The 14,305-nt window shown below is 43.9% G+C and overlaps 1 protein-coding gene across 1 annotated transcript; it reads left to right on the top strand.

The window, feature by feature from the left end:
- Positions 1-356: 356 nt before the first annotated feature.
- On the top strand, positions 357-2,715 carry ARL4C (ARF like GTPase 4C). Its single transcript, XM_083572759.1, has one exon. The coding sequence runs from the start codon at positions 706-708 to the stop codon at positions 1,537-1,539; it is 834 nt and encodes a 277-aa protein (XP_083428885.1). The 5' UTR covers positions 357-705; the 3' UTR covers positions 1,540-2,715.
- The last annotated feature ends 11,590 nt before the right edge of the window (positions 2,716-14,305 follow it).

Below are 14,305 nucleotides of genomic sequence, written 5' to 3' on the forward strand. Positions count from 1 at the left end.
AGTTTTTATTGTAAGGATTTTATGTGTTCTTTTATGTGTATGTATTTTAATTCCACTAATGTTTAACTGTGTTTCGGTGACTGCGTTTCTTTCTGTCTGTTTTCAGCTGCTTCGATTTTAGTTGTAAGCAGCCTTGAGTCCCCTTGTGATGCCGACAGTCCTCCCTCGTAGCAATATCCACTCGTCCTCCTTAGTCTCCGGGTTTTGTTCCATCTACTTCGGATACGACGGTGGCTCCATTCGGGAAGCGCTCACCTCCCGTCGGAAAGTGGTACAGCCCAGACGCAGGCCGGCCACCTTCTCCTCGGACGGGGAAGGGAAGGAGAAAGGCGAAGGGGAGGGAGATTGCTGGGCGGGGAGCCCGAGGGAAGAGGAAGAAGCCGGGGAGCGACGGGCGCGGGGGCGCGCGCGCTGCCTGCCGGCCCGCCCTTGTGCAGCCCCTCCCTCCGCCGCTCTCCGGCTGGGCGTGGGACTGCGCGCTACGGAGGGCGGGAGGAGGGCTTTGATGGATTGAACTGCAGTTGCGGGGCTGGAGGCTGGCAAGGAGCCGCTGGGAGCGCGCGCGGTCGGGCTTTCTCCCGGGCGCCTCGTCGGGGAAGCGGAGCGGGGAAGGAGGCCTCTTTCCCCCGGGAAGGTGGGCACAACCCAGGAGGAAGAGGAGGAGGAGGAGGGCGCCGCCGCCGCTGCTTCCCGCCTGAGAAATGAATGAATGGGCCGGGAGGCGCAGCTGAGCCGCCGCCGCCGCCGGAGCCGCGAGTCTCTCCGCCTTCTCGCCGGCGAGCCGCCTTTGTTCGGCGCTCGGCAGGGCTGCGGAGTCATGAGCGCCGCCGGCGGCCGCCGCTCGGAGCCGGGCGCGTGGTGAGAAGGCGCCGCCGGAGCGAGGCCGGGCTCGCCTCCCCGCCAGATCCGGGAGGAAGCTGCGCCCGGCGCGGGAGGCTCTTTCGGCGAGCCGGCGCCATGGGGAACATCTCCTCCAACATCTCCGCCTTCCAGTCGCTGCACATCGTCATGCTGGGCTTGGACTCGGCGGGCAAAACCACGGTGCTGTACCGGCTCAAATTCAACGAGTTCGTCAACACGGTGCCCACCATCGGCTTCAACACGGAGAAGATCAAGCTGAGCAACGGCTCGGCCAAGGGCATCAGCTGCCACTTCTGGGACGTGGGCGGCCAGGAGAAGCTGCGCCCGCTCTGGAAGTCCTACAGCCGCTGCACCGACGGCATCATCTACGTGGTGGACTCGGTGGACGTGGACCGGCTGGAGGAAGCCAAGACGGAGCTGCACAAAGTCACCAAGTTCGCCGAGAACCAAGGCACCCCCTTGCTGGTGATCGCCAACAAGCAGGACCTGCCCAAGTCGCTGCCGGTGGCGGAGATCGAGAAGCAGCTGGCGCTGCACGAGCTGACCCCGGCCACCACCTACCACGTCCAGCCCGCCTGCGCCATCATCGGCGAGGGGCTCACCGAAGGCATGGACAAACTCTACGAGATGATCCTCAAGCGCAGAAAGTCCCTCAAGCAGAAGAAAAAGCAACGGTAGACCAGGAAACCCGGACGGAGCTTGATCTCCCGGCTTGACACGTCCCTTGCGGAGCATCAGATGAATGCCTGGGCCCATCCCCCTTTCCATGCTGTCCCAGACCCCTTCCGTCTGCTTCCCCATGAAGAGGCAGGGTATCGTTGTCGTGCTGGCTGGCACTGGGGATGCAGGTCAGATCTGCGCATGCCCGCTTCCCCCTCCCGCTGCGAAGCCGCCATGAGCCCCAGGCAGAGGAGGGAGCCTCGCCTGAGTTTTCCCATTCTAGCAGGACTAGAATACAGGCGAGGACAAGATGGTTTTATCAGCTGCTTCCGTCCCCGTGGACTAACCTACACAACGCATACCCTTGTTTCAATTCCTCTGGAAGGTGTCTTTTTAACTAGATATGGATCTATGTAATGGGAGAAACGACTTTGGGAGATGAAAGCCAGAAGGCTGGATAGCGCAGGGCAGGACCCTGTTTCATCTGGATTAAAGTTTGTGCTGCCATCTCAGGATCTCAGTAGAAGCCCAAGGTGATGTGTGCATGAAGAACTAGACTTAAGAAATATTGCTTGATAGGGGAAAGATGCTGTGGTTGGGAGGAGAAAAACTGATGCAGATGAAAGTACATCTTCAGTGTATATTGCTTCAATGGCTCATTGAAGCCAGCCTTTGTGGAAACTGTTTTCAGTCTTAAGATGGACATCTCCAAGGTATTTATAGTCTGGCATTGTGTCGGGTTCTTATTACCACAGTCCACATGATGCGGTGCTACTTCCTGGAGTGACGTGTGTTCCGAGAAAAGTGTCCCTGCCATTTCAGTTGGGTGTGAGGGTGTGCAGCAGTGCCTGAAAGCGGGGGGGGGGGGGACAGGGGACAAGGAGGACAGCCCTTTAGGCTTCGTTCAGAACGCAACACCCATGTACTGCTGTGTTAAAAGAGAATTCTGTATGTTGATTGTGTGTTGATGCACTTGAATTGTAAAATCTTGAGCTGCCTGGATCCTTTGTGACCTGCGGCTGCTGCCTGGTGCTGTGTTCTAAGCATTATGCTAACAGATTTTATTATCTTTTCATAACCAGTCTATACACTGTAGCAATAACCAGGAAAACATTTTCTCAATCATACTTTCTTACTGTAACATTTGACTGCAGGCATCCCACCCCTTCTTCACTAAATCCAATCAGACTTAAATACTCTTGACTGGCCTTTCAATCTATTAGTGCATCGTTCTGATGATTTTCATGAACCAGAGGCCCAGCTCACTGCAGCAAGGAGAAGCAATGGGTTGTGGGAGGAGGCCCAAATACACTTTGACTAAGCTGATGAAGTACAAAGAAGGATTCCGTACCAAGTGGATATTCTGAAGAGAACAAATATTTTGTGTAAGCGAGAGAACTGCCCCCGGGGGGCTGACAAGTCACCTCAATGGGTGGAATTCTGAGTTCCATCAGTGTAAGCATTTGAGTTTGCCGGACCCTCCCCTCACTGTTCTGAGGGGGTTCTCTCAATCCTCCAGAGTAGATTTGCAGGGAGGGGGAAGGGGGAAATCCCAATTCCTTTAGTGTGAGAACCTGTGCAGGGCTCCCAAACAAGAGACTGGTTAGATGAATCCTGCCCATTTTTTCTTTTTCAATCCATGGTTAGTTGTGCTGCTAAGCATAAAGAAAATGGCAAGAATACTCCCCCCTTGTAGGATTCCTATGGATTTCTGCAGTCCAGGAGAAATTGGTATTGTTTACATGGGTTCTCATCCTGCAAAACTAACAGTGCCATCCTATACGTGTCTGTACGGAAGTAAGACCCATGAAATAAATGGGATTTTCTCCCAAGGTATCTAGGATTGCAGACCCTTGGAATTCCATGGGACTCACTTCTAAATGCGCATGTATAGGATTGCACTGTAGGGCTGCAAGTCTAGTCATACAGTTGTACCTCTTGTTACATCAGTCTCTGGTTGCATTTTTTCAGGATACGAATGCGGCAAACTCAGAAGTGTATACTTCCAGGTTTTGCTGCATGCGCATGCACAGAAGCGCTCTGTGCACCCCACGCATGCGCAGAAGCGGTGCTCTAGTTGCAGACTTTTCTGGGTGCGAACAGCACCCCGGAAAGGATCGAGTCCGTAACTAGAGGTACCACTGTGCTTAACCTCAGAGCAAGTTCATTTAGTTCAGTGGTATTTACATCTGAGCAAACATGCATAGACTCAGGTATGCACACTTAACTTGGGAGCAAGGACCATTGAGCATGGACTTCTGAGTGAACATGCCTAGGATCAGGTTGCACAGCCAGTGATGATACAGTAAGACTATCAGGAAAACAGATTCATGAGAAGTTGGGAAGGGAGTTTGATCATCTTTCCTAGAATGGTTATTATAAAGGCTTTGAGTGACAAGCCCTTTTGTGTATTAAAAAGCCTGTAAAAAGGAAAGCTTACATGCCACATGAGAGTTACACCTGTGGTTCACTGATTTTAGCTTACTTAACTTCTGGAGCTATGATTATCTGTTTTCTGCTTTAAAATGTCCCTTCCAGAAACAGCAACAGAAGAAGCCTAAATTGCCAAAGGAAGAGGAGGAGGGGGATCTAATAAATGATTTTCCGCTTTCACAACAAGCTTACTTGAAAGGTCTTTGTTGGAATCCATGTAGGAATTGCCAACTTTTTTTCTTGCAGGGCTTCTGAACCTTTTTACAGCTGCATATTAGGCAAATATTCAGAAAGCCAAGTTCTTGGGTTTGTTCCCACTGTTTTATTTTCATGTTAGAAAAAGTTTTACCTGCTGAATGTTTGCCTATTGTGCAACTGTTTAGGGTACAGGGGCCCTGTGAGATAAGAGGTTAGCTGGTAACCTCTGCAGTCAAGTATTACTTACATGCCTGGAGAATTCTAGTTACATGCATAGAAACTTGTTCATTGATCTACAGAGCGGGCTGGTCCCATTGTTTTAGAACACCATAGAACTGTGGTTGTTGTTTTTTTAAATTGTTTTTATCTTCTTCCACTCACAGCTCTCTCAAGCACATTTGTTACCTCATAACTGAGAGAGACACAGAGAGAATATATTTATTTTGAAACAATATTAAAAGCCAAATGCTGTAATTTTGTAAACACTGTTTAGGAATTAGAAAATACTGCTCAGATCAAACTCCACTGTGCCATGAAGCCAGTGAGTATGGGTTCTTTTGTCATTGGCACAAAATGTTTCTTACAAGCCTTAGAAACAATCGCTAAAAGCTAAGTTATCACATAATCTGCTCCTGCAGACCAAGTTGCACAGGTGCTAAGTGACTGGTGCTTAGGCCTTTATCACCCCAGTTCAGCAATACAAAGTATTAGATATGCCAATCTCTGTTGGACCAACTTCAGTTGGCACAGGAGTATGCAGACTTGCGAGTTATACAGAGTTCTTCAACCAGCAGAATAGAAAGGATGTGGATGGATAACACCCATAAACATTTAAACACTTCTGTTTGGTGAAAACAACAAGCCTGAAAGATCTTACACATTTTCTGTGACCCATAAGGCACCTATATTGTGTTTGAAGCAAAGCATTTAAACATATTCCTGGCCTGATGGAAGCATATGCACCTCTTAGGCAGAAATCCTATAGACATTTACCTGGGAGTAAGTCCTACTAAGCGTTGAGGGACTCATTTCTGAGTAGACGAATGTAGGATTGCACTGTCAGGCACTTACTTCCTTAACTGAGACCAGTAAATGGGAGTTTGAATGCCCAGTTGGTGCCCCTAGCATGCAGACTGCTTTTTACTGCCAGTTGTTTTCTTGTTATGAATAGCCAGCACAGTCTTTCCTCTGGCCAAAAACAGTCCTGACAGGCATCTTCGTCAGTAAATTGCCTGATCAAAGGCAAAGGCCTGAAGAACGAAGGTGGCAAAAACACCTTGCCATTAAAGCTTTATATTTGACCCTCCTTTGAGAACAAATTCTTCCCACTCCCAGTTATTTTGTCCTCTTCAAATAATGTTGGCAGATTTTTAACAGATGTTACAAGATGCTAGTCACATTTCAGATGTTTTCTTCACCATGCACCAATTAAAGTATTCTAGCAAAAAACTTCTCTGACCAATGTTATATTTTCATTTCATGTTATCTCTTTCCGGGCTTGCTATCTCTGTTTTTATGATACAGATGTGAAATTATTCATTCAATGGGGCGGGGGAGAAAAGTAATCCTCATTAGGAAAGGTAAGGCCTCCCCCTAGGCGTTCTGGAAACATGGAAGGGACTCCATTGGAGCTGCTAGCATATACTAAAATAATCTGCAGAACCTTCAGGCAGTTCTTCTGATAAAAGGTTGTGCACTTCAGAGGTTACAGGATTTCTAGACAGGAAGCAGTGTGCAATCTGCAAGAAGGCCATACATGCTTTGAGGGCACAAACAGGTTTCTGCAACACGGATGCTTTATATGAGCCAGGAAACCTTTGCCTCACCTTTGCTCGCCCGCTCATGTCTATATGCAATGGAACCCACATGTGCAGTTATCACAGGTTGCATGTTAATTCTTACACAGATACTGGGCAGTATCTAACTCAGTCCATTGGTGCAAGGTTTTACACCTGAGCAATTTCCTCCCTTGCCTCCTCCTACACTCCTTTCCCAATCTGCTGTGGGATTTTCCTCAATCCTCTGAAGCAAATTTGGACAAGGATTCAGGGTGTACATCCAGAGAGAAGCGGGGCAGTTCTGTTGCACAAGCATAAATCTTTGCACTGATGGGCTCAGTTTGATACTGTCCATACATTTTACAATGTGTAAGTGTGGCGTGGAGTCAGTGTGGTGTAGTGGTTAAGAGCGATAGACTCGTAATCTGGTGAACTGGGTTCGCGTCTCCGCTCTTCCACATGCAGCTGCTGGGTGATCTTGGGCCAGTCACACTTCTCTGAAGTCTCTCAGCCCCACTCACCTCACAGAGTGTTTGTTGTGGGGGAGGAAGGGAAAGGAGAATGTTAGCCGCTTTGAGACTGCTTCGGGTAGTGATAAAGCGGGATATGAAACCCAAACTCTTCTTCTTCTTCTAAAGCAGCCTTCACTTTAATTCTTGTTTAGTTAATTTTCTCTGTACTGTTAGGCAACAAAATATTTCAAAGCAGGAACCAGTTCCACCTCAACTTGCATGCAAATATGCAATGGAGCTCTGATGTTATTTTTCTTAAAGAAGAAACTTACGATAAATCACACAAATGGAGCTTGATCATAAGAAATCCCATACTATCGTCCATTTTGCTAATAAAATAATGCTGTTTTAAGACATTTTGCTGTTTAACTGATAGTAACAGGATGATCAGACTTCACAATCTCATTACTGTTTATAATTGAGTTGACGACAACTAGAGATGGAGCATATAGACCTAGCAAGAGCTTGCAGTCTGATAAATTAATGCAAAGCTCAGTCTCAGATGCAAGGAAGTAACAAAGAGTGAATGTTTTCTATCTGAAAACCAAGAGTCACAAAGACCAGATTAAAACAGTATTTTAAAACCTTAAACACATATAAATACAGGTGAAATAATGTAAGAAGCATTTGAATTTTTAACATAAGCAAATGAGCACCTGCTACAAACCATAATACTCACTGGCTTACTGAACAGGGAGGGCAATGCTCTATATTCAATTTAAATACTCAAAACCAGTATGTGAAGTTACAGAAATATTTAAAATAAAATTAATAAGTTTCCAATTTTAAGTTTTCTTAATTTACTTTTGGACATTTCGTTGCCTAATAAAACTTACTAAATGTAGTAGTCCTTAACCCATTAAGTCTGATTTTTTTTTATCAGAACATCTATGTAGCATAAACAAAAAGTTCAATACAGTGGTACCTTGGGTTAAGAACTTAATTTGTTCCGGAGGTCCATTCTTAACCTGAAACTGTTCTTAACCTGAATAATAATAATAATAATAATAAATTATTTATATCTCGCCCTCCCCAGCCGAAGCCAGGCTCAGAGCAGCTAACAACAATAAAATGATACACATTCTAAAAGCACCACTTTAGCTAATGGGGTCTCCTGCTGCCGCCATGAGATTTCTGTTCTCATCCTGAAGCAAAGTTCTTAACCCGAGGTACTATTTCTGGGTTAGCAGAGTCTGTAACCTGAAGCATCTGTAACCTGAAGCGTCTGTAACCCGAGGTACCACTGCACAGTCAGACCTCGGTTCTCGAATGCAATCTGTTCCGGAAGCTCGTTCGGCTTCCGAAATGTTTGACAACCAAGGCGCAGCTTCCGATTGGCTGCAGGAGCTTCCTGCACTCAAGCAGAAGCAGCGTTGGGTCTTCGGCTTCCGAAAAAGTTTGAAAACCGGAACACTTACTTCTGGGTTTTCAGCATTCGGGAGCCAAAACGTTCCAGAAGAGGTGTTTGGGAACCGAGGTTTGACTACAGTCTCTAAAATCCTAGCCGCCTTTAATTATGAAAGATAAAGTTTGGCATTTTCATAAGAATGGTTTCACACCTGGTTTCATTCAAGTAAATGGTCATGCCTGAAAGTCATTTGACCCTTTCATGCGTTGTTTAGTCACTTAATTTATCTTATTTATTTAGGCTTCAATGTACAGAACTTTGTAATGATTTCACACAACAATAAGATCAATAAAGCTTTGCTTCTAGAAAGCATTCTGTAAAATAAAGTGCGCACACCCTTCAAAGGGATGAAATACCCAAGTTCTGTAGGTGTGGAGGAAAACATGAAAACTGCACCACTGTTTGGTGTGTGTGTGTGTTATAATGGGGAACAGAAAGGAAATGCAAAGTGGCCCAAAATGCTATAGTCAAGCCTTTAAAAGTGTCACATGATTTGGGAATGTGACTTTTGTCTGGTTGCTTTCTTCATTGCATTGAAAAGGACTAACTTCTTCCCTATTCTGTGTACCGTCTGACTTGGATTTCCTTTTGTGCTTTCAATGAGAGATATCCTGAGCAAACGTAATGCCCTTCTTATCTTTGCTTTCTTACTAAGCTAAATCCCTTTCGCATTTTAAATGGGATTTTGTTCTCAAGAAAGCATCCTGTTTAAATGGATCATCCAGCTAATACCAAGATATACTAGTGAGGGGAAAACCTTCATTGCTCAATTATCCCACATAGAATGATTTGTTTCATTCACCAAACTGTATTAGGTCTTTAGACAAAGACATCATGTAGAAATAGTAAAAATTCAGGCAATTACAACTGCATTTATTATAATCACTTTGCCACATGAATTTTGGTTTTGGTTGCTTTTAGCTTTGGGCAGAGGTAGCCAATGCAATACGATAAGAAGTTTCAGGGTTTTTTTAGCTTTCTCCACCTCAGGGTCTCCAGTGGGCAGAGTCCGGGGACCAGAATCAAAGGGGCAGGCTATTTTTTGCTTGGCTTCTTGAGACCTTTAGCTATTTTCATCATGCCATGACCAGACAGTTGGGCTCTTCTTCTGGCCTGCCAGAAGCTGTCCCATCCCATAACTGTGTGCCATCAGGTTTTGCCAGGCTAGGTAGCACCCCTCAGTTTCCAGGATCCACATTCTGAATCAGATCTTATCCTCAAAAGACTTGTAAACCTGCCATCTGGGAGGCAGATAAGTCCCTTTCAGTAGAATAGGAGACAATGCCAATGATTAAGGTCAACAGTGGTTAATTATCAATTGGATGGACAAACACATGGAACAGTTACTCTTTGTTCATTGCCTGGCTCACTGATGAGCCTTTCAGAATACAGAATAAACAGGAATGGGGCTCATGTGAGAAATTAAAGAACCACTTTAGCGAACAACATTAGTTAGATCTCCTTTAGATGCATCCTTGATTTCAAGCAGAACCATTTCAGGAAAAGGAGGGGATCTATAAATAAGAGAAATAAGGGCTAGAGGAGAAGTAACATGAGGAAAATTGAAAAAAATGAATTCTTCCAGTAGCACCTTAGAGACCAACTAAATTTGTTATTTGTATGAGCTTTCGTGTGCGGCTGCTCAGTTGGGCCTCCCATTGGTAACAAGGCAATAGTAATACTGGCCTACCTTGCCAGGTTGTTGGAAAAAGTACAAGAAGATAATGTACTTGAATCCTTTACAACATTTGAAAATGCCATAGAAATGCTGTGTTATTATGATTTTATTTAGTTGGGAGGTTATACATTGCCTGTTGAACTGAAATAACTAATCACTGCTAAAAATAAAATATCCTTAAAACAAAACAGAAATTACCAAACAGCCAAGAAAGAATACCAAAGGAAATAAACAATAGATGGAGCAGAATACACTAAAATGGGGATTTCTAAGTGGCTCAGCTGGACACCTGCAAAGTTCTGCATGAGAAAATGGCCCAACAAAACTCTCCTGGTCTATTTCTCTAGGAAGGGTATGAGCGTCCCTGCCGAGAAAGCCCCCAGTTATATATGGGGAATGTGGTTTGATCGTGCATTATAGCTTCTGTGATCATTTTATTTCCCCCCACTGTCTTGTTGACTAATGAAAATGCAATGTCCCAAATTTGTGGCTGATATAATTTCAGTGTAGTTCTGCCAAGGATCACTCAAAGGCAGTTCACAAAATCTGGTCTGATTCATACCTACCTTCATGATAATAAATAGTCATGATGACAGGCTTGATCATGTTCTGTGGCTGATAGCATTTTTGGCAGGTTGCCTCTTCAGTCTTCAGCTTATAGGTGCCCTATGGGAACAAGGAATTTGCCAGCTCATAGGCAGGCAGGCACGAGCAAGGAGTGGCACAAACTGAAACAAAAATTCCTTCCTTCGGGGCATGCTATGGATCTGAGGTATGCTGGAGACCTGGAAGGTTTTTTTAAAATCCAAGCTCTCACATGCTTTAATGGCACCACAGCTTTCTGTGGCTTATTCTGTTGCACTGCACATAGGCATGTATGCTTAAACAAAATGGGAGAAAAACTAAGTTGATTGTAATGCATTATGCAGATCACCAGATATGTTGCAAACAATTCTGAGAAAAAACTGATTTCAAAAGGCTGCCAATTCTGCACTCACAGAAAGTGATGCAACAATTAGAAAGAAGTGGATTCTGCTTGGTTACTCCAGCTCTGCACAGTAGATTATAGTCATATATGCAGTCATAAAATGCACTGCCAAAAAGAGGGCTTGAGCTTCATTTTTTAAATAAAAAAGTAAACATTGCCCTTTATAAGGCCAAAAAACAGCACTCTAGTTATCACTGATACAAGCACTAAGCCCCTTTTTGCAGTGCATTTTATGACTCCTGTGGGACACGGGTGGCGCTGTGGTCTAAACCACTGAGCCTAGGGCTTGCTGATCAGAAGGTTGGTGGTTCAAATCCCCACGACGGGGTGAGCTCCCGTTGCTCAGTCCCTGCTCCTGCCCACCTAGCAGTTCAAAAGCACGTCAAATTTCAAGTAGATAAATAGGTACTGCTCCGGCGGGAAGGTAAACGCCGTTTCCGTGCGCTGCTCTGGTTCGCCAGAAGCGGCTTAGTCACGCTGGCCACATGACCCGGAAAACTGTCTGCGGACAAATGCTGGCTCCCTCGGCCAGTAAAGCAAGATGAGCGCCACAACCCCAGAGGTGTTCGTGACTGGACTTAACTGTCAGGGGTCCCTTTACCTTTACTTTATGATTCCTGTATCTTCACAACAGCCTTTTCAGACAGAGTTGGTGACTGGTCCAAGAAAGCGAACAAAAACAATGATGAGTTAAGGTGGTTTTAAATGAGAAGCTTACACCCAACATTTCTTTGGTGAAAATAGGGACATCCCATTCAACAACAACAACAATAACAACAACTATAATAATGTTTTTATTATTTATACCCCGCCCTAGCCACTCTGAGCAGCTTCCATCATATGTTAAAATATTATTAAACATGAAACAACATCCCTATCCAGGGCTGCCTTCAGATGTCTTCTAAAGGTTGTATAGTTACTTATCTCCTTGGGGGGTCACATAACTCCATACCCTCAAACATTTCTCAGATGAAAATAGGGACATCTTTAGGAAAAGTGGGACATTCCGGGATCAAATCAGAAAATGGGACGGCTTCTGTAAATCTGGGTCTGTTCCTGGAAAATAGAGACACTTGGCGGGGTGTGTGAGATTCTCAGAGTTTATTGTTCTTGATCAAAGTTGGCAATATGTTTTTTGTTTGTGTTTTGCTGGGAGTTGTAAAACTCCACATGCTCAGAGTATTCTTTGTAGACTACAGAAGTTTATGTCATAGTAAGTTTGTTAAGTCTTTAAGATACCACAACACTTATTTTCTGGTGCCTTATTTCATGACTTCATTTTGGGGAAATGGGGGCCCTTGTTTTGCAAGCTACACCAAGGGGCTGCATCACCTTTCATCTTGCCTTGGGCACACCATTTTGGCATGACCTGTTCCAGCAGACACCACCCTGAATCCCATGTCTTGTCTAGGGAGTGCTCCATTTCCAATGCTAAATAGAGTTAGCAACACCTCCCAGCATTGTAATTTTTGGCAACTACATATCTATCCTACCCCTCCCCTTTGCTATAAAGTTTATTTTTGTAATCCTGAGGGTTGCATGGAATGAATGTGTTTAGGCTGCTTTCGACTGAAATGTCTTTTTTATTATTTGTTCCCGATAAATGCTTGTGTGTCCAAGGCAACTCAGTAAATACAACAATGAATTTAGGGAAGTGAAACTGTTATTAATTCTTACTGTCATCATTTCATCTGGCAGTTACGCAGCACAATAGGAAAGAAGGCTTGCTCAATTCCAGTGAAAGAGTGTTTATTAGGACAGGTTCAAGTGTGCCAGAGGAAGTATGGCAGCTTCCTAAGGTCAGGAAGCAGAAGAAAACCAACCTTCTGTCTTCTGAAACATCTGGAACATTGTCCTCTCTGCAAATGGTGGTGTGGATTTCAGATTAACAAGATCTTTATTGGGTTAAGGAGGCTGCAATACAGGTTATTCCCCACCATCACCTCAAAAAAGTAAAAAACCACAGCACCCTAAAATGCCTTTGTAAGGCTGCTGGGGGGAAAACAAGATTTCTCAGCAGTTGCAGAAGTCCCTGGCCTAAAGAACTGCAAAGTGAAATTTCTTTTTGTGTGTGTGTGTGTAATGCTTTTTATTGATTTCATTAGATTTTACAAGTATTCCATTCATCTTCAAAGCAACACAAGATACACAAAATACATTAAAAAAAAATCATGAACAAACACCCATACTTAATGAAAACGTTTCAACATTATATGTCTTCAGGATCTTAAATCTAGATTAGTTAGTCTTTTACTTTTTAAAGGTGACTTCCATTTAAAGGGTCTTCCCCCCTTTCTCCCCCCCTTTTTATCGCATCCTTTATCACCTTTACCTGGACATGTTATGTCCAATACTGTACAATATTTATCAATCCCACAATTTGCAAAAAATAATCCAGGCATACTAAAGATTTTAGTTGGGGGAAATGTTTCTTTAAATACCCTCTATAACATTTCCACATGGTATGTTTAGTTCCTGATTGTTTCTGTCATTTTTGCAAGTTCCAAATACTCAAACGTTTTTATCCTTTTCTTATCACCTGGGATATCTGTTGACAAAATGCCTAGAAGGAAGGTTTCTGGGTGTTTTTTGTTTTGTTTTTTTACAAATGTCTGTTTGAACATTTTCTTTAATTCTTCATAAATGATATCCCCAAAGCTTTTAATTTTTGTTCAGCCCCACTACATATGAAACTGTATCCTCCACCTGCTTGCACCTCCAGCATAAGTTTGAATTTGTTTTGTACATTTTTGCCAATTTTCTGGGGGTCGTATACCACCTGTAAAACATTTTCATGAAATTTTCCTTTAATATGCAAACTTGAGATCTTTAGTCCACAATTTTTCCCATGCATCTGAATGCTATAACCAAAGTCCTTTGACCATTTAATCATTGCTTCTTTAACCTCTTCCTCCTTTACCTCCCAATCTAGCAGGAGTCTATACATTTTCCTTTTGTTTTGTATTAGATCTTTTTCCAGCAATTTCCTTTTGTTTTGTATTAGATCTTTTTCCAGCCTTGATGTTTCCATCTCAAACTTTCTTCTTTTCTCTAATTTAAATATTTCATTTATTTTGTGGTACTACAACCAACCCATAAAATAATGTCTGACTTCTTCAAACTTTCTTAACTTCAATTGGTTTTCTTCCTCCAACATTTTTCTATAAGTTGCCCAATATTTTCCCATATTTTTCCTCTTTACTGATGTAGCCTCTAGGGGGGATACTCTAGGTGTTTTTTGCGCTAATAATTTTTTCTACTTATCCCACACTGTGTATAATGATTTCCTCATTATGTGGTTCAAAAAACTCCTGTGTACTTTAACTTTTTCGTATCCCAAATAAGCATGCCACCCAAATGTTGTCCCATCCCTCCAAATCCATTAAGTCTGTGTTCTGCAGTGTTATCAACTCTTTTATCCAACATAGGCAGGATGCGTCATAATAAATTTTCAAATCTGGTAGTGCAAAGCCCCCTCTTTCCTTAATGTCTATTAGTAAAGGTAAAGGTAAAGGTACCCATGACAATTAAGTCCAGTTGCGGACGACTCTGGGGTTACGGTGCTCATCTCATTCTATAGGCTGAGGGAGCCGGCGTTTGTCCGCAGACAGCTTCGGGTCATGTGGCCAGTATGACTAAGCCGCTTCTGGCGAACCAGAGCAGCGCATGGAAACACCATTTACCTTCCCGCTGGAGCGGTACCTATTTATCTACTTGCACTTGACGTGCTTTTGAACTGCTAGGTGGGCAAGGAGCTGGGACCGAACAACGGGAGCTCACCCCATCACG

The sequence above is a fragment of the Podarcis filfolensis genome (genome assembly GCF_964270895.1).
Source record: "Podarcis filfolensis genome assembly, chromosome: 1".
NCBI classification, from domain to species: domain Eukaryota; kingdom Metazoa; phylum Chordata; class Lepidosauria; order Squamata; family Lacertidae; genus Podarcis; species Podarcis filfolensis.

What these genes read in the sequence shown, in the direction of transcription:
- ARL4C (XM_083572759.1), top strand. Translation starts at nt 706, where the DNA reads ATGAATGGGCCGGGAGGCGCAGCTGAGCCGCCGCCGCCGCCGGAGCCG.